At 49.5% G+C, this 21,385-nt stretch overlaps 1 protein-coding gene across 2 annotated transcripts in view; it reads left to right on the top strand.

The window, feature by feature from the left end:
• SPOCK1 (SPARC (osteonectin), cwcv and kazal like domains proteoglycan 1) overlaps positions 1-21,385 on the top strand; it is a 469,763-nt gene that overhangs the window by 367,823 nt on the left and 80,555 nt on the right. For both annotated transcript variants that reach the window (XM_032476825.1, XM_032476824.1), the window contains one exon: positions 20,157-20,271. In XM_032476825.1, the coding sequence (XP_032332716.1) occupies positions 20,157-20,271 (115 nt within the window). The remainder of the gene's footprint in view (positions 1-20,156; positions 20,272-21,385) is intronic.

Raw genomic sequence — 21,385 nt, 5'->3', positions numbered from 1 at the left:
GCAAAACACTGCTTGGGGAGACTTCAGTCATATTCCCTGGGAAGCTTTGTAGAAATAGAAGATGTAGCCCCTCCCCGGAGAGGAATCCACATCAGCCTTGAGGTAGGATGCTCTGTCGGCTCGTGAAGGCTCAGTGTACTTGAGTTGGAGGGAATCCTAGAACCCAGCTAGTCCAGCCTCTCCTGATCCCCACTCCCACCCTCTAACAACGTTGACAGGTGTGGAAACTGAGACCCGTGAAGTCAGGTTATTGTCCGAGCGGAGTCTCGAAGCTGCTACCTGACTTCCACCCCAGAGTTTTTTATGGGAGGGTGGTAGACACTTCTGGGCACCAGTAAGCTTAGAAATCCTGGGTGGGAGGTTCCACTTAAATAGAGCTACTCATGTGTTTCCCCAGATGACAGAGGTTTTTTTTTTTCCTCTTTTTCTGCCTGTTTCCTGACCTCCTTTTGGAGATGTCTCAGTGTTCTCCCTCCCGTGTGGCTTGGGGAGCCCTCTCTGGGCCCCTGTAAGATCCAGCTGGTGCTGCACTTCTGTCTCCAGCCTCTCCTGCATGTCAGGGTCACAGTGCTCCCCGGTCCCCCTGCCCTGACACACAAGCCGTGCCATTCAGTGAGAGAGAAGCAAAATCTCCAGTCCTCCCTGCCATCCTGGGGCCTTAGGATGCAGGGATTTTGAGGATGGGAGATCTCAGGGGAGATAACCTCTTTCAGAAGAACGTGATGACCTGGAGGACAATGTCAGTGATAATGACGGGACTGATGACGATAAAGATGAAATGGCTACTGCGTGTTGAGTCCTGCCCCAGGCCAAGAGCTTGACCTCTGTGGTCTCACTTAGACATCTCACGTGGTGGTCTCTGTTTTCTGCAGGAAGACGTGGGAGCTCAAAGAGGTGAGGTGACGTGTCTGAGTTCACGCGTCAGGACTTATCTGGACCTACTCAGGGTCTCTGGGGGGAGCGGAGGTCTGAGGGGGGAGCCCCGCACTGCTCAGCCCTTCTAGGCTCAGCCTGCAGATGTGACTCTTACCTGAGGGGAGAAGGGAGGTCACTCAGTGACCCTTCTGCCCTCTGGTCCTGCTGCAGGTAATCAGTGGAGACGGAAAGGAAAACAGACCATTTCTCTTTGGGAAGCTTTTCTCGGTGTATCCATATTATACTGCTTTAATTCATTTCAACAAATATCTACAAGGACTCCCCCAGCAGCTGGGGAGATGACAGCTTGCTCCACAATAAGAACATTTGATTAGGACTTAGAAAACATGACTCAGATCTCAGCTTTACTTGGTATTCTCCTGGTAACCTTGGACAGATCACACGAGTTCTCCGGGTCTCACTTTCTTCATCTGTCCAACAAAGCTAATGATGACAGAGGCGCTGCGGTGGTCTCTGCCCAGTTTCTGCACTTGGATGGGGGCTGATGGGGACGAATAGCCCTTGACCCCTTATCACCTTTGGGCTGGTTTATTTTTTTCCTTACAAAGAAACTTTGTGGTTGGGCAGAGTGTGGGTGTGGGGAGAGATGGCGGAGAGGAGCAGAGGGGAGGAGCCAGGGGTTCGGGCAGAAGTTCTTTGGGTCCTTAGTGGGGCTCAGGTGTCACCAGCTGTCGGGAAAGAGGTTAACCTGGGGAGAGGATGCAGAGGTCTTCTTAGTGAGGAAGAGGGAGGAGGACCAGATGGGGAGTCCCTGTGCTGAACAATTTTATGAGCATTTTTATTTCATTTGCTTTAACTGTAGCAGCCCTTGATGTAGGCATTATTATTGCATTCAGTCTATGGCTGGAAGAACCAGACTTTCCTAGAACGTGGCTGAACTGGGGTTAGACTGAGGTCTGTCTGACTGCCCAGCCCTGAGTGGCACTGCCTTGTGGGAACAGGAAGGGAGGGGTTTGTATTGGTGAAATGATTATTAGATGCAATTTTCCACCCATCAGATTGGCAAATATTTTAAGCACCAGGCTTGCTTACCTTGGAGGTTTGTTGTGAGGTTCAAATGACCTCATGGACACAAACCTCATGGACATATAGCAGTTATTGTCCTCATGTTTCCATCATTGTCATCATCATTGGACGTCTGCTTTTATCAGGGTGAACAGGAGTGGAGTGAGCCGTTTATTTCTGCCTTATCTTTCTTTGTTCCCTTGTGAAAGGTATGGGTCTCTCTCCTCACTGGAGTGTTCACCAGCACCTCCACACCTCTTTCTCTAAGACTGTGTCCTCCCAGCCTTCTCATCGGTAGCCTCCTCCTCCTCCTGGTGTGGGAAAGCCGGAGGGAGGCCCGGCCAGCACTTGGCCCCCATTACAGATGGTGAGTTGGGTCACTGTGCTGGAGCTGAGCTTCTGCCTGGGGAAGTGTCACTCTCTTGCCCCTGCCTCCAAATGCCTCAGAGCTGTGGTTTGTCATGGCCCTAAATTTAAATCTTGGTTTTTCCTTTCTTGCATAACTTATGGGCCCTTTCTGATAGCTGCCGTTAGGTCCACTTCATAGGTCTGTCCTCGGTCGCCTGCCCTGTGTGTGTAGAGAAGTCAGGTGGGGCAGTTCTGGATGGTCTCAGAGGTGCCCCTTAGGGAACCCTCTGATCTGTGACCTCCGCCCGTGGTTTGTCACTCTGGGCCCTGAAAGTCCCTTCTGTTAGAGTCACCTGTTGGGTTGTCTCTTAGATACAAGGAAATTTTATTATTTTTTACACAAGTTTTATTGCTTTGCTCTGATTAGAATTGTAATAAATATAGAATGTGTGTGTGATGGTGGACAGTTAATGGGCCTGGTATTAATCCCTTGTGCTCTGCAGATGGTGGGTCCCTAAAAGGACCCCTTGCTTCCTTAGAGGGATATGAGTATGAGGATCCAGAGGAGAAACATCTGGAGCCAGTGAAGGGTGGCCTGGCCTGGAGAGCTGAAGGAGAGGCTGGGTCAGCGGCAGGGGCAGAGGGACGTTTAGGGGAGACCAAAGCATCTAGTAGAGATTTCCGGTTGCTTTAGGTGTGGGGCCCATGATGTCACTTTCTCCTCTGTGGCCCTCCAGAGTCTTTAGCAGAACATTCGTGTTCACTAATGCTGCTCACAGAGAACTTCTTGTGGGAGAATCGGGGTGACAAGGGCCTTTCTAACAGTGGCTTCTCCATGTCCCCTTGGCCTGGTCCTGCTTCAGCTGTTTCCATCCCTCAGGGACTCTCTGTGTCCCCACACCATCTGGGGGTTGAGGGGGTGCTCGGGGCAAGACGGTGAGCCTCTGCCCTGCAGGAGTTCACAGCCTGGCAGGAAGGGGAGAGCGGCCGCCTGCCATGGCTCCGAGTTGAACGGGGAGTTACAGCCCATGTGCTGCCCCAGCTTTGCCGACCCCTGGCCCCTCTGTAGCTTCAAGGTACACCTGTGTGCTCAGTGCTATCGTTACCAAGTAGTAGGGGGCAGAGCCGCCTGGTGGGGATGGAATTTATGGCATTTTTGTGGATGACAAATGAAGTGACTCAAGGCCCCTGGGCACAGTCTCAGAAGTGGGATGGAGGGACTGTCACAGCCCAGCTGCCCACATCAGTGCTGAGGGAGGGCAGTGGGCAGAGGGAACGAGCGCTGACGCTGTGCCAGGCATGGGGCTGAGCCCTGACCATAATCCTGGCTGATTCTCACAACTGAAGGTGGCAGGTGCCACTATCACCCCCACTTTATGGATGCAGAAACTGAGCCTCAGGGGGTTACGTGAAGTGCTTAGGGTCATAGAGTGAGCAAGCCCAAGCTGGGATTTCAGTCTGGGTTTGTCTGTCCCCAGATTCTGTTGTCTCCATGACACTGCCTCACCCCTAGCCCCAGCAAGCTTCTTCCCTATCGTTGTTCACTCCTGCCGCCCTGGAGGGATGGCAGCCTGGCCCGCCTCCGTGGACAGGCAGGGGGGAGGTGTGTACCCAAGCATGGCCCACGTTTCCCCGCTCTCACAAGCCCGTACTCAGGTCTGGCATTGTGCTAAGCGCTGTGTACACATCGTTTCATTTCATATTGATCTTTCCCAGTATCTGGCTTCCTTCTCTAGAACGTAAGTTTCAGGAGGATGGCAGGGTACCTGTTTTGTTCCCTGCTGCATTCCTGGCACCGAGAACACTGCCTGGCACACAGTAGCTGCTCAGCAAACTTCAGTTGAATGAGTGGATTACAGAGGTCTCCTGAGCTCACTATTATCATCCCCCTGCAATTTTACAAATTAGGAAATTAGCTAATTTTCCCATAGCTTGGAAGTCTGGAGCCTAGGAGGACTGGAACCCGGGGTGGCTCATTCTAGAGCGTCTGCTGTGAGCTCTCAGCTCTTCTGGGAAGTGAGCAATGTGGTTCCGAGGATTTGAATATATGGGCTTCCTGGGAGCTTCACAAGTGGTGTCCTTCTCGGGCAGCAAAGGGAAGGAGATAATTGATGAGCTTAATTATCTGTGGCAGCGACATGATGGGGTGGGGGGTGTGCACCATGAGCGCTATCACTTTGTGGTGCAGAATTGCTTGGAATGGGAGGGAGCCCACATCTGACAACGCGTGTCGTGAGACAGGAGCTGGCCCGTTTTGTTCACAAGGTTCCCCCCACCTCGGAGCTTAGTGTTACAGTGTTTGAAAACTCACTCGACTGTATGAAACAAATTATCCTAGCTGGAGAGCAGCTCGTTTCCTGGAGATCACAGTTGGCCTTCATTAATAAGTTTTGGCCTGATTAACACAGGTTCTGGATTGACATCAAAATATGCAAGTAGTAGAAGCTTGGCAGGTGGGAGGAGACTAGTTTGAACTTTCTCACTCTGAAATTGGTGGAAGGAAAGGCTTGTGTAGAGTCTGGAGCTGAGGCCTGAGTGTGTAATGAGCTCCCGGATCTTTGAAGCTGCACCACTTTGCTCAGACTCCCGCAGACTGAGGCCCAGCCCGGACTCTGAGGCCTTCCTGGCCGTGTTCTGAGCCCAAGGACACAGAGCTGGGGGTGGAAATCTAAGGCTGATTGACCCTCAAAAGCTGTACCAACGGCTTCTTTCGTGTCCCATTCCTTCAGCATTTGGATAACGGTCCTGCATACTTATCTAAATTCACCGTCCCCTGCATTCTGCATGAGGACTTCTAGTGGCGTCCTGCCTCAGCTGGGGCCCTGTTCCTGCCCCTCCTGTCTGGACCCATGTCAGTTGCTCACTGCTTGGATCTACCTGCCTGAGCATCCCACCCACCTGGTTGGGTCCTGGCATCTCGTCACAAGACAGAGCTTTTTGCAAGTGCTAGGCATGTCTCTGCTCCCTTTGTCCCCAGGGCTGAGCGTCCCCCCTCAGATCTGCCTCTCCCTGTACATCTGGAGAAGTTAGCCAGGTACTATATTCCAGTATCTGATGCCCGCACCTCACCTACCTTATAAGTTTGCCTGTGTCAAGTCACAGCCATCTCAGCATCACTGGGGCTGTAGTTACAGCCTCACGGGAAAGTACAAAAGGAGAGGAGGTCCCCAAGGGTGATGGGACTTGGACATTTCTGGCTGTGGGACGAGTCATAGGAACCATCAGCTCAAGCTTGCCTCCGGGGCAGGATGGTCACAAGGGTCATCCTCAGGGGACACCTGGTTTAGGTAGTTCCCCTTTCCTCAGGTTTTAGAGAAATGAGATGAGATTCATTGGAGGGGAACTATGTAAGCAAAAGTAAGGGAAAATGACAGCCTTTGTCCAGCCCTCACCAGTTTCAGAGAATAAACCCTTGCAAGGGCATTTTATGACTTAAATGTATTTTTCACAGAGGCGATGCCGAGCAAAGAAAACCCTCTTTGAGTTTACGGCTTTTTCATTCAGCACTCTGGGGGCTTTCATCTCTAAGCACTAAAATCAGGCAGCAATTCAAAGTTTAAGTTAATGTTTCATTTTTTTAAATATCACCTTAATCTTGTTGCACTTGGTTAAAGTCTGCTTTGGCATTTTTGGTCACCTTTACCTGTAGCTTTATTTTGCTGGCTCTTATGAACATAAGCAGCCTTTTCTTTAGAAAGGTACTTGAAGTTTATTTTCTCAAGCAGGTAATAAAGGATGGGGGGAGAAACTGGGCTGCAGAGCAGAGGTAAAGTGAGGCCAAGTGGTTGGTGATGGTTATCTTGTGAGGCCACGGTGAGATGTTAATGGCTTTTTCTGACCTTGGCAAGACACGTTAGCTTTGGGAAAGGAGCTGGTGGATAAGCTTAGTTGGCATCTGTTTTCTCATTCTTCAGAATGTCAGTGGCTGCTGGGGATGAGACTGGATGCTTTATCCCTCTAGAAATCTGCTCCTCTTTCTCTGTCTGTATTTCTTCTCCCTCCTCTGTGGAGTCTCTGTATCTAAGTGAAGAGAGGGGTTTTTATGAAGAGGCCCTACAAGGGGTCGTCCCCTCAGAAACCAAGATGCAGGAGCCCGTCTCTGCAGCGTGTCAGTGATGACGGAGAAACGCAGACAACACGGGAAGGCGCCCTGGGACCACCCCTTAGAGGTGCTCTGGGACTGGAGGCGGCGTGTCCTCCTGTCGAGGGGACCAGAACAGAAAGGTGACTTCACCATTGTCTGAACTCCACAAGATTAAGGGCCTACAAAGCCTACATTCTCAGGAGTTCAGAACAGGAGAAAATTAATTGGAAGCCACAGAAGAGGCCTTTACTGGGCTGCCTTCCCCAGTTGTGGGTCTGATACACACTTCTCACTTGGACCTTCCTTCTCATGAGTGACTTGGTCCTCCCAGGCTTTTCGTGGTGGTGAAGGACCTTCTCTGCTGTAGCCACGTCAGATGTCTTGCTTTCTTCCCTCGTTTCTCTGAGAAGCTTATTATTTCTTTGGTGATGGGTCTGCCAGGGCTTGGGAGTGTGCTGATTATGCCGTTTCTTTATTCTTTCACTGAACAAATAAGGGTCCCTCATGTGCTGGGCACATCTTTAGGTGTCTGAGAGGCAGCAGGGAAGGAGAGGTCCAAGATCCCTGCCTTCATGGAGCCCACGGTCCAGTGGGATCATGCCAAGAGCCCTATAGAGACACTAGGGAGGGACACTGCCTTTCTGCCTTTCCAGATGCAGAATAGTTTAACCCTACGGGGCAGGCTGCCTTGCTGCACTTCACAGGGAATGCTCCCAGTTTGTGTGACTTAGTTGTCTTTGTAAGAGAGTGGTTCCTGCAGGCACCATGGATGGGCTGACCAAATGGACCATTGTCAGCACAGCTCTGAACTTGGTAAGCATCTAGACATGAGACCATATAATAAGTGTCTTAAGAACACATACCTTAGAGTCAGATAGCCTGGGTATGAACTCTGGCTCTGCAACAAGAACTGGCTTTCCCTAGGCAAACAACGTTTTTTTTTTAATTGAAGTATAGTCAGTTTACAATGTTGTATCAATTTCTGGTGTATAGCATGTTTCAGTCATACATATACATACATATATTTGTTTTCATATTCTTTTTCATTATAGGCTAACTATAAGATATTGAATATAATTCCATGTGCTATACAGAAGAAATTTGTTGTTTATCTGTTTTTTATATATATTAGTTAGTATCTGCAAATTTTGAAGTTGCAGTTTATCACTTCCCACCCTCTTCTCCCCCAGTAACCGTAAGTCTATTTTCTATGTCTGTGAGTCTGTTTCTGTTTTGTAAATAAGTTCGTTCGTCTTTTTTTTTTTAAGATCCCACATATAAGTGATATCATGTGGTATTTTTCTTTCTTTTTCTGACTTACTTCACTTAGAATGATGATCTCCAGGTTCCTCCATGCTGCTGCAAATGGCATTATTTTATTCTTTTTTATGGCTGAGTAGTATTCCATTGTATAAATATACCACAATTTCTTTACCCAGTCATCTGTTGATGAACATTGAGGCTGCTTCACTGTCTTGGCTATTGTAAATAGTACTGCTATGAACATTGGGGTGCATGTGTCTTTTTGAATTAAGGTTCCCACTGTATATATGCCCAGGAGTGGGATTGCTGGATCATATGGTAAATCTGTTTTTTGTTTTTTGAGCAATCTCCATACTGTTTTCCATAATGAAACAATGTTTCTGAGCCTCCATTTCTTCCTATGTAAGATGGCTGTTACAATAGTTCTTACCTTGTAGAAGCTGGAGTGAAAATTAAAGAAGAAAGTGTAAGAGACATAGAAAACAATCTTAGGGTTACCAAAGGCGAAAGGATGGGGATGGATAACTTAGGAGTTTGAGATTAACAGATACACAGTATATAGAACAGATAAACAACAAGGTTCCACTGTATAGCACAGAGAACTGTACTGAGTATCTTATAATAACCTGTAATGGAAAAGAATCTGAAAAAGAATATATATGTATGTGTATAACTGAATCACTTTGCTCTGTACTTGAAACTAACACAACATTGTAAATCTACTATACTTCAATAAAAAATTTTTTTTAAAAAAGAAGTGTAGGTAAAGCTTTTAGCACAGTGCCTGGTTCCACGACTAACTGAACATTATACATATTATGCATATTATATATAACTGAACATTATACATATTATTAAGACCTTATAATCCATTTCTCCCAGCACCATGGAGAATACAAATATACTTTGTGTTCATAGCTTTACTCTGAAGGCTACACATATGACTCAGAAGCCTTGAAGTCTGGCAGCTGAATCAGAAAGGGGAAGAACACAACAGGGGGACAGAGGCAGCAGGAGGAGCAGCCTGGGGCTGCGATGGCTGAAAATGTGGCTGGAGCAGGGGGTCCTGCTGGAGCAGGAGCGCTTGGCGCCTGTGAGGACCTTGGCCTGAGCGGGGAGGCTGCGATAGGAAAAGAGAAAGGCTCTGGGGGAGAGGAACGTCAGAGTGAAGCCAGGACTGGGGAGCAGGGCGGAGAAGAGCTATTGAAGGAACGCGCAGCCCTTGTAGTTGGAGAAGCTGCACCAGAACCAGAGGTGACGGGCCTCAGAAATGAGGATGTGAGCATGTGAGGAAAGTGTCAGTATTTGGGGATCTTTGGTCTGACTCCCCGGGAAGCGGGGAGAATCACAAGGTAGCAGAAGGAATCATCCGAGCTTTGCCTCCGGTAGAACCCAAGAGCCCGGATGTCACTCATGAGGCTGAGGAGCATCAATGCCCAGAGTTGTATGTTGAGAGATGACTTCCTTTAGGCAGCTTGACTGCAAGTGATGACCCCAGGGCCGTGTGGAATTGCTCAGGAGGCAGTGAGATGGTCCATCCATCCATCCATCTGCCTGAGCATCTATTCATCCATCCAGTGTTTATTTAGTTTTTATTTTTATTTATTTTTTATTGATATATAGTCAGTTTACAATGTTGTGTCAATTTCTGGTATACAGCACACTGTTCATCATACATACACATACATACGTTCGTTTTCACATTCTTTTTCATTGTAAGTTACTGTAAGATATTGAATATGGTTCCCTGTGCTATTAAGCAGAAACTTGTTTATCTGTTTTATATCTAGTAGTTAGTATATGTACATCTCAAACTGCCACTTTATCCCTTCCCACCCCCTTTCCCCACTGGTAACCATAAGTTTGTTTACTATGTCTGTGAGACTGTTTCTGTTTTGTAGATGAGTTCATTATTTAGTACCTGTTGTTTCTCAGATGGTCTGTTCAGCACTGGGGTTAAACAAGTGAATGAAAACATCTGATTTGTGGAGCTCACGAGAGAGACCGATGAGAAAGCAGCCCTTGCAGCACAGGGCAGGTGTTGGGGTGAGGTAGTCACAGGTGTTGGGAGCCTTGGGGGCCACCGTCCACAGGCTCCATGGGGGGCTGCAGACAGAGCAAGGTGTGGGGAAGGAGGGGCTGAGGTGGAGCATGTGTTGTCCACATGGGGGTCTGTACTCTGGAGCAGAGGGGCAGGTTTGGGAGGGAAGGCAAGGGAGGAGGGTGGAAGGATTGTGGGCCGTAGATCACCAGGGGCCTTTTCTGCTGGGCTCAAATTTCTGTTCTTATCTAAGGGTGACAGGGAACAAGGAGTGGGTGTAAGCTGGGCTGGAACATCACAAACACATTTGCATTTGACAGAGATCACTGGGGTGTGGAGAAGCTACTGCAGGCCAGGAGGGCTGGAGGCAGGGCTGGGAGGGCTGGAGGAAGGGATGGAGATTTATTGTCTCCCGTGTGTCAGCAGTACTGCCAGTGCGAAGGATCCCTGGCTTGTCCTTTCTGCTCTCCTGACAGCTGCACGAGGGATTCTCTTTATTGAGTGATAAGGAAAGGGAGACTTGGACAGGTTGTGCCAGTTGCCCCGGTGGTCACCTCCAGTAAGCAGTGGAGCCCTGAGTGTCAGATCCCCTGCTAGATTTACAGTGAGAGAGGCAGGTAGACCCAGGGCAGAAGCCTCTCCTCTTCCTTGTCACAGCCTGAGAGGTGACAGTCATGGAAATCAGATGCCACCTCGACTCGCCTGCCCCCTCCCATGAGTCCTGTCGGGACTCCGCCTCAGCCATGCAGGGGGATGGCCAGCTGGGAGAAGATGCTTAGCACGGGCACAGCCCCCAAGGAAGCTGGAGAGCCAGAGAGACAGGCATCCCCAGGGCACTGCTAGCCATGGAAAGGTTTTATTTTAAGCAGGTGTCAGCGCCTCGGAAGACTTCCTTTCTCCTGGCGCTGCCTGCGCCCACACACCCGGGCTGGGCAAGAGACTGTGAAGGAGGCCCTGCTCCTGCCGCCCCTCGCACTTCCTGGAGTCTCTCCGGGAGGGCTTCTGCTTCTTCCTGCACCTGCAGCGTCGCCCCCATCCTCCTCCCCATATTTCTCCTCACTTCGCTCCCATCTCTCCTTCTGCCTCGCCACCTCTCCTGCTGTCTTCTCTTCCCCTCTCCTCCTTTCATTCTTTTTTGTGTTCTCTCTTCCTGACCTGTGTTTGTTCTTATCTGTAAAATGAGAGTGGTGGTCCCTGATCCCCAAGAGGTGCTGGGGGGATGATTCGTTCCTTAATTTTTTCAGCAAGCCCTTTCTACCCACTTTTGAGGTGTGGGGCTTCAGTCTGGCCCTGGGGGGGGGGGGGTGAGCATGACCAGCCTCCAGTTCTTGCTCTCAAGGGGCTTCCCATCAGATGGGAGTCAACTTCAAAGGCCTTATCTCTTGTTTGAGGCCCCAGAAATGCTTTGCTGAGGAGAGCCCGCCTGCCATGCTGCTCAGCAGTTACTCTTGTGAGCCCGGAAGAGCTGCAATCGTGTGCGCCTCCAGGGTAGGGGCCCCTGCGACCTTCAGCTCCTGGAGGCCAAGGAAAGGTGCCCACATCACCATATCCAGGTGTGTTGGCAAACCAGCCTGACTTCTGGAAGTTATCTTAGCTAATTGTACCAATGTACAGTGACTTTGAGTCACATCACTGTCAGTGATGCAGCTGACGAGTGAGGGTTCCATTTGGCATAATTTAGGGAGACGTGGCCAGTGGCTCATTTCCCTGCTAGAGCTCAGCCTGGTGGTAGCCCCTTCCTCCAGCTCCCCAGCTCTGGTTCTTCCCTCCTCTTGTCCTCTGCCTCTTCATCCAGCCCTCCTGGGATGCCTGGAAAGGCTTAACCAGGCCCCTCGCCATGGAGAAGTCTGTGAGTCACCACACACAGCAGCTGACGAGCGGGAGGCTGAATGATCCAGACTAAAAATGAAATCTGCCCAAAAAAGCCTGACTACCTAGAGGCAGTCATTTGCTTTCTCGAGGTTTCAGTTTCCTCACCTGTAAAACCAACAGCAGCTCTCACCTAGTGTTATGTGAGGTGCATCCTATAAATAAGCGGGCACGTGTTAATACTTGCTGTGTGCTGGGGCTGAGAGGAGGTCAGCAGCAGCTGAGAGCGACCTCAGGCAAGATGCCCGTCTTCGTCCAGCCTCAGTGTCCCCCTGTGCAGCATGGAAGAGCGGCTTTGCAAGACCTAAAATGCTGCAGTTCAGGGTGCCTTGCCAAGCCTCTCACTGCAGGGAGCTGCTTAAGTCTATGGAGATAGTTTGTGCTTCAGGACAGCCTCATTCATTTGTCTGACAAATCCTTGTGGAAGTCTGGTTCTTCGCCGTTCCAGGCCGGGTCCTTTGGGCAGCAGTGTAGGAGCCTCACTGCTTGCCCCCTAGCGGGGAAGCACAAGAGGAAAAAGTCAGTGTAGTAGATGGTGGCCGCACACTAGGGAGGGAGCAGTTCAGGGGAACAAATAGGCGTGGTTTCTGCGAAGAATTCTAGCACCGCCGGGCAAAGCAAGCTCTATTTGCTTTCCCCTAGAGATGGGTTTAGTAATTAGGAAACGTATGGAAGAGTTTAAGGAATATTGCGGTGAATACTCATATACCCATCACCGAGGTTTGACAGTTATTAACACTTTGCAGCATTTCCTCTCTCTATATATATACATGTGCAATTTTCCCTTGAACCATTTACAGGTAATTTGTAGACATTGTGACGTCTCACCCCTTAGAGAAGAAAACAGACATTCTCCTGTACGATCACCTTAGTAGGTGTTATTACACCTCCGAGGGCAATAATTCAGCATCACCTAATATATAATCCACATTACAATCACAATGTTTTCCCCAGAATGCCTTTTTATAGCTTCGTATAATTATTATTATTCAAGAACCAATCAAGTCTCACTCATTGCATTTGTTTCGTCTATTTAATGTCTTCTAGAACAACAACCCGCTCACTCCAGGGATTTTCGTGTTTGTTTTAGGTTTTGAGCCATTCAGGCAGTTGTCTTATAAAACGTCCTCAATGTTGGCTTTGGTTTCTAATGAACAGCTTCAAGCTAAGCATTTTTGGCACTGATCCTTCAAAGGCTCTATCATTACTCCCTTTTGAGGCACTTCAGGAGACACATGCCATGTGGTCCCACTACTGGCTGCACTCATTTGGCCCCTTGGTCCCTTTGTTAAGGGGTGACTGCCAAATATTTATTGAAAATGTCCATTTTCCTCTTTTAATGAGGTACCCAATGAGGGTGACACTTCAAGGCTATGTGAATGTCCTGTTCCCCAGTAATTTTCACCCAATATTTTTAGCAAACATCAAATGATTCCTTCCTGACTCAATTATTACATAGAGGGGGTTGCAAAATGGTGGTTTTCAAATTTTAACATTTCTTCTAAATTTATTTGGCTGGCATTCTTCCATAAAGAAGAACTTTTAAAAAAACAAAATTTTAGCAACTTGATTTTAAAGTTTAAGCTTCTTCCTACTTTGGAACGCTTACTTGAGAAAAGAAAAGTGTGTGTGTGTGTGTGTGTGTGTGTGTGTGTGTGTGTTGTGAGAGAAAGAGAGATGGAGAATGAGATCTAAAGGCTGAGCCTGGACATACACAGGGCTTCTTCAGAAGACTGACCATCAGGCCTATTGAGCTGATCTCTTCCCCTCTCCCCACCGCTCACTCCTCTCCAGCCACGTTGGTTTCGGGACTACTTCCCAAGTGCAGTCAGCATCTTCTACCTCAGGGCCTTTGCACTTCCCTTTGCCTGGAACCTCTTTCCTCAGATAGCTGCATGGCTCACTTTATTCTGTTCCCTGCACAGATATCATCCTGCCAGAAGATATCCTGGTCACCTGTATAATGTCCCGCCCCCTCCCCATTACTCTCTGTGCCTTATTCTCCATTGTGGTCCTCACAGCCCTCATCAGCACCTGCTGCATGAGAACAGAGCCTAGAATGGGGCCCAGCCCACACTGGGCACTCAGTAAATATTTGTGGAATGTGAAAAGGAACACACAATCTCTGAATAAGACCAGAGCTCCTTCCTTTGTTTCTCCTCTGTGCTCCCTCCAGATGACCGTAGAGACACTCAAGCCCTGGGCAGACAGACGCCTGTTCCTGGTCCCAGGGCTAACGTGTGTTGTCAGCAGTCGCTCACTTGGCGCCCAGTTACAAAAGCCAGCAGAGCTGTGAGATTATCTGCCCCCACCCCTTCCTTGACATGATTTTTAGGGAATAAAAACAAATCAGAATTCATCAACTGTGAACAAAATTGTCAACTGTGAACTGTCAACAGTCTGGTTTAAAAATAGAAGATCGGTTGATGAAATACAGTGGAGAAAGCAATTTAAGTAAAATGTTAAAAATAATACCCAAAGGCTGTGAGGCGTCAGAAAGAGTGCCACGTGGTGGAGACTACGCTCGGTGGAGACCTGCGTGAGCAGTGAACCAGAGAGAGGTTATTAGAGGTGCTTTACAAATCACAGAGGAGAGAGATTTACTGGCCATTTGCGGGAAAACATTCACTCATTGTGATGTGTTGGCGTGTTATGCAAAACGGAAGGGAAGATTGGTTGGGAAATCTGCTAGAGCATTTATTTTTAAGTAGGTCAACATTTTGAAGATTTCTGCCCATTTGTGAAATCTCTGGCTCTTCTTCTGTCTTCTCTGTTTCTGTGATGGTTGGGGAAGGCTTTTCTGTTCCGGCAGGTCCAGAGGGGTCTAGAAGCTGTGGGGGTGTGTGTTTATTTTTATATTTGTCTTCATATGAATACGGGTTCCAGTACTGTCTTTAAAGTCCTTAACTTATTTCTCACTTCTTCCACTCTCCCCCTTTCAGTGGTCATGGCTAATTATTCATTTAACTGCTTTATCATAAAATCAATTCAAAGCCTTGAAGTCTCCATGCTTCCTCTTTTCTGGGCACAAATCTTAGCCCATACATTGGGCAAATTCTTTGTGTCCAACTGCCCATATCCCAAGGCGGCCGTTCCATGTTACTTTCTTTCTTTTTAGGAGAATTAAGCTATCTTGGAGCAAAGACCTGTGCTTTATAAACCTATGACAAGGTGCTGCAAGCCTTGGAGACTGTCTCTTTTTGCAGATCTGGGTGGGAGATATACTTGTTTCCTAGGGCAGCTGTACCAGAGGACCACAGGTTGGGTGGCTTAGACAACGGAATTTCATCGTCTCACAGTCCTGGAGGCAGAGAATGAAATCAGGGCGTGGGCAAGGTTGGTTCCATCTGAGGCTGCGAGAGAGAAGCCGTCTCTTGCCTCTTCCAGCTACTGGCAGCCTCAGGCATTTCTAGTAGATGGTCCTCTTCACCCTGGGACTCTTCACATCCTCCTCCCTCCATGCGAGTGTCTGTCTCTATCCAAATTTCCCCTTCTTACAAGCATGCCAGTCATACTGAATTAGGGCCCATTCTAATGACTTCATTTTAACTTAATTATCTCTGTCAAGACCCTTTTTCTAAATACGCCACAGTCTCAGACACCGAGAGTCCAACATGAGGGACAGAATTCAACTCAGAGCACGAGATGTCAAGCTTTCCCTTCCAGAGGGAGAGTGGGGGCAGAACAGCAGTAGTTCCTCTCTGCTTAGACCAGCTCCTGGCATTGGCCGGGGCGTGGAGGGCTCTCCCCCAGGGGCCGCAGCGACCGTCTGGTGGGACCTCCATATGGATTGCTCCGTGACTCTCTCCCCGTGTGAGGGATGAGCTCCAGGGGGCACCCGTGCTCTTGGCGACCTTTGAGCAGTTGAGTGGCTCTCCTCTCCACACGCAAAAGCTTTGTTTAGACCTGTTTCTTTCTCTTTCATCCACCCAATGCCATTTTTTCCCTTAAAATGAGGAGTTCTGGGTGTCCCAAGAATGTCATTTTTAGTTTGTTTTTCAAGTCTCCTTCCAGGCTGTGGACTCTAAGAGGCAGGCTCACACTCCACCCTGTGTCTCCTGGAGCTCTGCAGACCCTGTTCTGATGCAGGACGACAGCCCAGGTGGGGCAGGGTGGGGTGCCAGCTGGCTGCCTGGGTCCTCAGGACCTGTGGGGCACACGTGGAGGAAGTGGATATGTGCTGTCTGAGGCAGTCCTTACTGCAAAGAGCTCAGCATCCTCAGTTTTGTCAGTTCTCCCCTCCTGCTCTGAGAACAATGTGTGGGAGTTCTGAAGCTTTATCATTTGGTCTTGAAGTGAGGTGGGGCCAGTGATGTCCCTGTGGGGTTGGGGGACATTTGTTTCTCCCTCTTCTTATCTTCCTGGCAGGATCCTTTTACTGTCTTGCTCTCTGCTGCTCACTGCCCCTTTCCCAGGAAAGCTGCCTGTGTCCTGATTGGTGGGAACCCAGTGGCTCTTGGATCAGGTGCACATTTCACAGCAAGGAGCAGAATCCGTGCATTGGCCCAGCCACGTGGGCGCCTCCTCTTCTCTTGGCTTTTGTTCTCTTGGTCGGTCTACACTCAAGGGGCAGCATACCTGCCTTGTGGTTCCAAAATCTCTGTGTGCACAGACCAGGGCACGCTTCCTCCAGGTCCAGCCAGGTCTGTGTGTTATCTCTACCTGCGATCCTCGGGTAAGCAGACCAGGATTTCCTGGATCTCTGTTCCCTGCATGTTGGGAGAGGGAGTTGGAGGCCTCTCCGTGGTGTGAAGGTCCCAGGCATGCTGGACAGCCCAGTTGAGTGGAAGCCCTGTGCTTTGAGAGCTACGTGTCTCCTCTGGGCAAAGTGGCACTGTGCTCACCTTTCAGCTTCCATATCTGCTCTTCGTGTGCTGGGAGCTGGGGAGGGGGTGGGGTGAGAGACTGGTGAGTAGTAACAGCACTGGTAGGATGCGGAGAGGAGCCGTGGGGAGGGGACGTGTGTGAGGTGGCTGAGCCGTGGGCCCTCAGCATGCTTCTGCCCGTGGATAATTCAGGGTTCCCCACCCTCCCCAGAGGGCGCCCTAGACACACGCTCTCCCTTATTCCTCCTAATGAGCTTCCTCGGGAGATGCGGTTAGAGCTTGGTCGTCACCTTAATGCAAGCCTATCAACTCTTGTTTTATATTTTATCATAAAATACTTGACACATATGTATTATTTATACACTGCCAAGCCTACTAACAAAACAAACCTCAGAATCCAACACCCACCTCGTGCACTAAACCATCCCCACTCCCCACAATGCCTCTAGGGGCTCCTGTCTGACGCCATCCTCTGCCTCCTCTGGAGGTAACCCCTGTCTTGATGGTATTTGCCAACCCTTCCCCCTCCTGTAAAGTAGCCTTTACCATCTACGTGTGTATCTCCAAATAGTGCATTTTGAGCTTTATAAAAAATGAAATTATAGCCTTTGAGCTTCATTTAAATGCCACATATTCTTCTGGATGATAAAAAGCAGATCTGTGCCCTTGAAACATGCATTTTCACCACTGCAGATAAATACTGTTTTCTCTGGTGGCATCTTCCTGGAGTCGAGGGAGCGGCCCAGCCGCCCGCACAGACTGAGACCGCAGGAGAGGGGTGCAGGGCTGGCCGAGGATGCCGAGTCACTGGAATTACAGCCCACAGGAGTCCCTAGGCAGGCCATTCAGGGGGACAGTTGTTCTGGGCATCTGGGGAGCAAGTGGACAGGAATCCCAACTCCAGTGATGGACTGAGATGAGGGGGGAGGCTGAAAGGCAGAGTGCTAAATGTGGAGCTCCCAGAGAGGACCGAGGAGGGGTGTGGGTGAAGGGTGGTTCGCGATGGGCATCTGGAAACCAAGCTCCAGCACCTACACTCCTAGTGCAGGCAGACTGGTGCCTCCTGGTGGCCAGGGCAAGGTTTAGAACTGCAGAGCGAACAGGGCCACCCTTTCTCCTGCCTGTATCGTTCAGCAGCTGTTTACTGAATGTCTACTCTGTGCCGGGGGTATGTGTGTATCATATCATACCAGGGAGAGACAGTGACTAAGACTTTTCCCTGCTGTTCAGTACTTTAGAGTCTCATAGGAAGTCGCCTTTTACTGATCTCTGCTGTGGTAGCACGCAGTCCCCAAACATCAGGGCTCACAACAGCAAACGTTACTCCTTGTTCACGTTGCCTGTCGGCTGTGGGTCAGCTTCAGCTCTGTTCCATGTCCTCTGCCATCTGGGTCCCAGGCAGAAGGAGCAGCCCTTATTGGGCACGTGTCATTTTCATAATAGAGGGAAAAGGGCAAGAAATGAAACCAAAACATCCACTCAAACCTGGCTTGCATCCCTCTTGCTCACAATCTACTGGCCAGAGCAAGTCAAGTGGCTAAGACTACTGTCACCAGGGTGGGGACATCACCTTTCACACAGGGCGGTGCTGTGCTGCAAAGACACAGGACACTGAGCAGTGTAGACTCTTCTTTTGGGGGGCCCAGAGAACGTTTGGGAAGAGAATTACCATCTATCACACATATAAGCAGGCAGTTGCAGTCACTGTATTACAAAGCTTTAGAGCAAGTCACTGTACTAATTTTGACTTTCTAAAATAAATTTGTATGTAAAAAATACATCTATTTCCCCCTAAATTAGCTTTAGGGATCCTGTTGAGAAAGTCGTTTGAGAATCACTAGTCTGAGCCTGAGGAGTGTTCTGGAGAGCTACCCCGGGAAGGATGAGGAGGAGAGGTGGGGAGGAGGAGGAAGGTGGGGAGGGGGGCTGCAATGGTCTCCACGGTAGCCCTGGGCGTGTGTGCATAGGCTGTGTTAGTTTGAAAAGAAGCTTCTTGTACTGGTGGCCCAGCTGCCACCTTCAGGCATGCCTCTTGGGCCACCTTTCAATCATTTGGACTGTCTGCAGGCACATCTCTGCCTGGGGTCTCTTTGATGCTGCGTCCACATACGTCCCACCTCCCCTCATACTCAGATCCACGTGACTTTATAAGGGCTCACGTTTTCTGCTTCCTCACTGAGCTACTTGACTTTTGTGGCCCAGGCTGTGGCTTCCTTTCATACGCTCCCCCACCCATCCCCCGACTCCTACCACCATGATGAGCACTTACCAGACACCCCACAATGTTGTCAAAAGGGAGTTTTACATCACGTGAAAGTCAGCACCCTGTCGGCTTATCTGTTGCTGTCTCTGCAAGGGTAGCCGGCAGCTATGTGGGTGACAGTGGGAGTTACACAAGAGTGGCTCCAGTACATCTGGGTTGAAAGCCCTCTCTCCGCCAGTTCAGGGACTGAATAGGCTGTCCTCTCACAAGGAGGCGGTATTCATCTGCGCTCATGGGTTGCTTTGCAAATGCTAGTGGCCTTTTTCAAAGGGATGCATTTGTGTTTTCCAAGGGCAAGGACCGTATCTCCTCTTTTCTTCCCTTTGAAAGATTCCCCGTGGCACCGATAAGAGCTGCACACACAGTGGGTGCCCCCTCGCTATTGCCTATCTCCCCTTCCTTTGAACCTCCAGCAGATCCCCAACATGGTTCTGGGCCCGTGGGCCTTTGCAGAAGGCTGATTACACACAGGCCTTGATCTAGAGAATTTTACAGGTAAAAAAGGGAGGGGACTATCAGGCAACTCAGACCCAGACCAATAGCAAAGTTGCATAATTCGCCTCTCTCAGAGTACAGTGCAGGCTGAGTGCTCTCGGGCCCTCCCCGTGCTGGGAACAGTGATGTGGGACCACTCAGTGCTCAGCCCTGGGGTCAGCCAAACAGGGCTTGGAATCCTGGACTGTGAGTGTCATGGTCTGTCACCAGCTGCGTAGCCTCTAAGTCTCCATTTCTTATTTCACAACGTAGAAATAAAATGCCGTTCATTGTTGTGGTCTTTTGCATCTATCAATAGCATCCTTCTTTCCCTCATGTTCTGGACTAGTTCAGACTTAAGAGTAAAGAGCTGGCAGAGAGTAGCCAAAATACTACCACTGTCACAGACGAAGGGGTTGGCAAGAGGATGTGTGGTTTGGGGGCTTCTAATATTGAATCCTAGAATTTGGTGAATGTTTCCACCGAGTCCCAGGCTGGTTAGATAATCACAAGCATCCTCTGGGCAGAAAGACTGTGTAAAACTTAGGTTTGGGATGGTTGAAGCAAAGGCATTCACTCCTCACTTGCATCCACCATCCAAACTTAATAAGTGGTTGCTCTTCCTTCCCGGGCAGAGTGCGGGCAGCTGGGAGAGACCGGAGGCAGGTGCTGCATAGGCAGCTCCTCTGGTAGGGGTACATGGCAGAGCAGCCTTCTGCTGGAAAGTGGGGGCCTTTGTGGACCTTATGGGACTCCACAGACGTTCAGTTTTGTACTAACACTTGTATACACTGTTACAGTTGACTTTACCATTTATTGAAGTTAGCCTCTCGTGGGGTGCTTTTAGACATTATCCTGTGCAGTGGGGGAAACATAAAAGTCCATTTCTCATTTAGTCTTGTGTAATTCAGTCCTCCAACAGAGATAGACTCCTCCGTTCTCTGCCTTTGGTTCTGTGGTTAGAAGGGTGCTGGCTGTGTCCTGGGGAAGCCGAGGAGGGGTCTGCCAGGCAGTATTCGTAAGGCTTGTTCTGTCTGTCTTTTGCAGTGCAAGTTGGAGTTCCATGCTTGTTCTACTGGGAGAAGCCTCACCACCCTCTGCGATGGGCCCTGTCCCTGTCTCCCGGAGCCTGAGCCACCAAAATCCAGGGCAGAGAAGAATGGTGAGTGGGCATCGCAGGAGACCCCCTGACAGAGGGCTGGGGGGTCGGGGTGGCCTGATGAGGCCTGGCTCCGCCGCACACGCCAGGGACCTGGGCTGTAACAGAGCTGTTCTACCCAGGCCGGTGAGGTGGGCGCACTTGGCGGGCACTCCATCTTGTTTAGGAACTCCAAACTAAGCTCCCTTCCGCCTCCATTAAATAGAAAAGGATGAACTGAGAGTCTCTGAATGAGGTTCTGTTAGACCAAGACAGGCACTAGTTTCTTTCAGAGGTCACGCTGGCTCTCGTATGGGGAGAGCAAGGTTTCCGCGGTCAGACTAGGCCTGCTGAGGGGTGCATCTTGGTCTTCTATGAACTCTAATCTCTAAATCCTTTGAACTTCTCAAGGCCGGATTTCAAAACAGAGACTGCAGAGATGTCACAATGGTGGAGAGTGTCCCCCGCCCCCCGAAAAGCATTTCTTTATTAATATATTCTGCTTGGCATGCGGCACAGAGCCAGGGCAGATGAAAAGAAACCTCCTCAGGGGACTTGGTGTCTCATGGCTGAGCAGGGCAGGAAAGGGTGGGCTTATCCTGGTGTCTTCATGATGGAGAAAGTAGTTTTATCCCACTGGTCTTAGCCCCTTTTTGAGCCTTCTGTAATGAGACCCAAGATGGAAGTTTGCATTGGCCTTCGTGGAGCTGGGCTTTTGCAGCTGGATCTGGCTGTTCCATGGAAAATGTTGGACATCTGTGTGTGTGTGTGTGTGTGTGCGTGTGTGCGGACGAGCGTGCTCATGCATGTATTCTGAAGCCTGCAACTATTTGTGATGGAGGGAGATGAATAGGATGTGAGTGTTTATCCACTTGTCTCTTCCTAAGCTGTCTTGTCTTTTCCAGGGCACATAGATGGAGATGTTCAAGTCTAAATTTGTTCATGGTGGTGACAACTGGAATATTGTGTTAAAAATTTCTTTGGAAGGTTTAACCCGGGATGTGGACATTGTAAACTGCAAAGCACGGTGGTCGCAAGTAATCTCCATAGGTTACTCTTGATTACCAAAAAGCTGGTCTTGTTGCATTTTGGGCTGATCATTTATGCAACTGCAGTAAGAAGGGTTAACTCATCTATA

Source organism: Camelus ferus, chromosome 3 (assembly GCF_009834535.1).
Source record: "Camelus ferus isolate YT-003-E chromosome 3, BCGSAC_Cfer_1.0, whole genome shotgun sequence".
Classification (NCBI taxonomy): domain Eukaryota; kingdom Metazoa; phylum Chordata; class Mammalia; order Artiodactyla; family Camelidae; genus Camelus; species Camelus ferus.
This window is presented reverse-complemented; position numbering and strand designations above follow the sequence as displayed.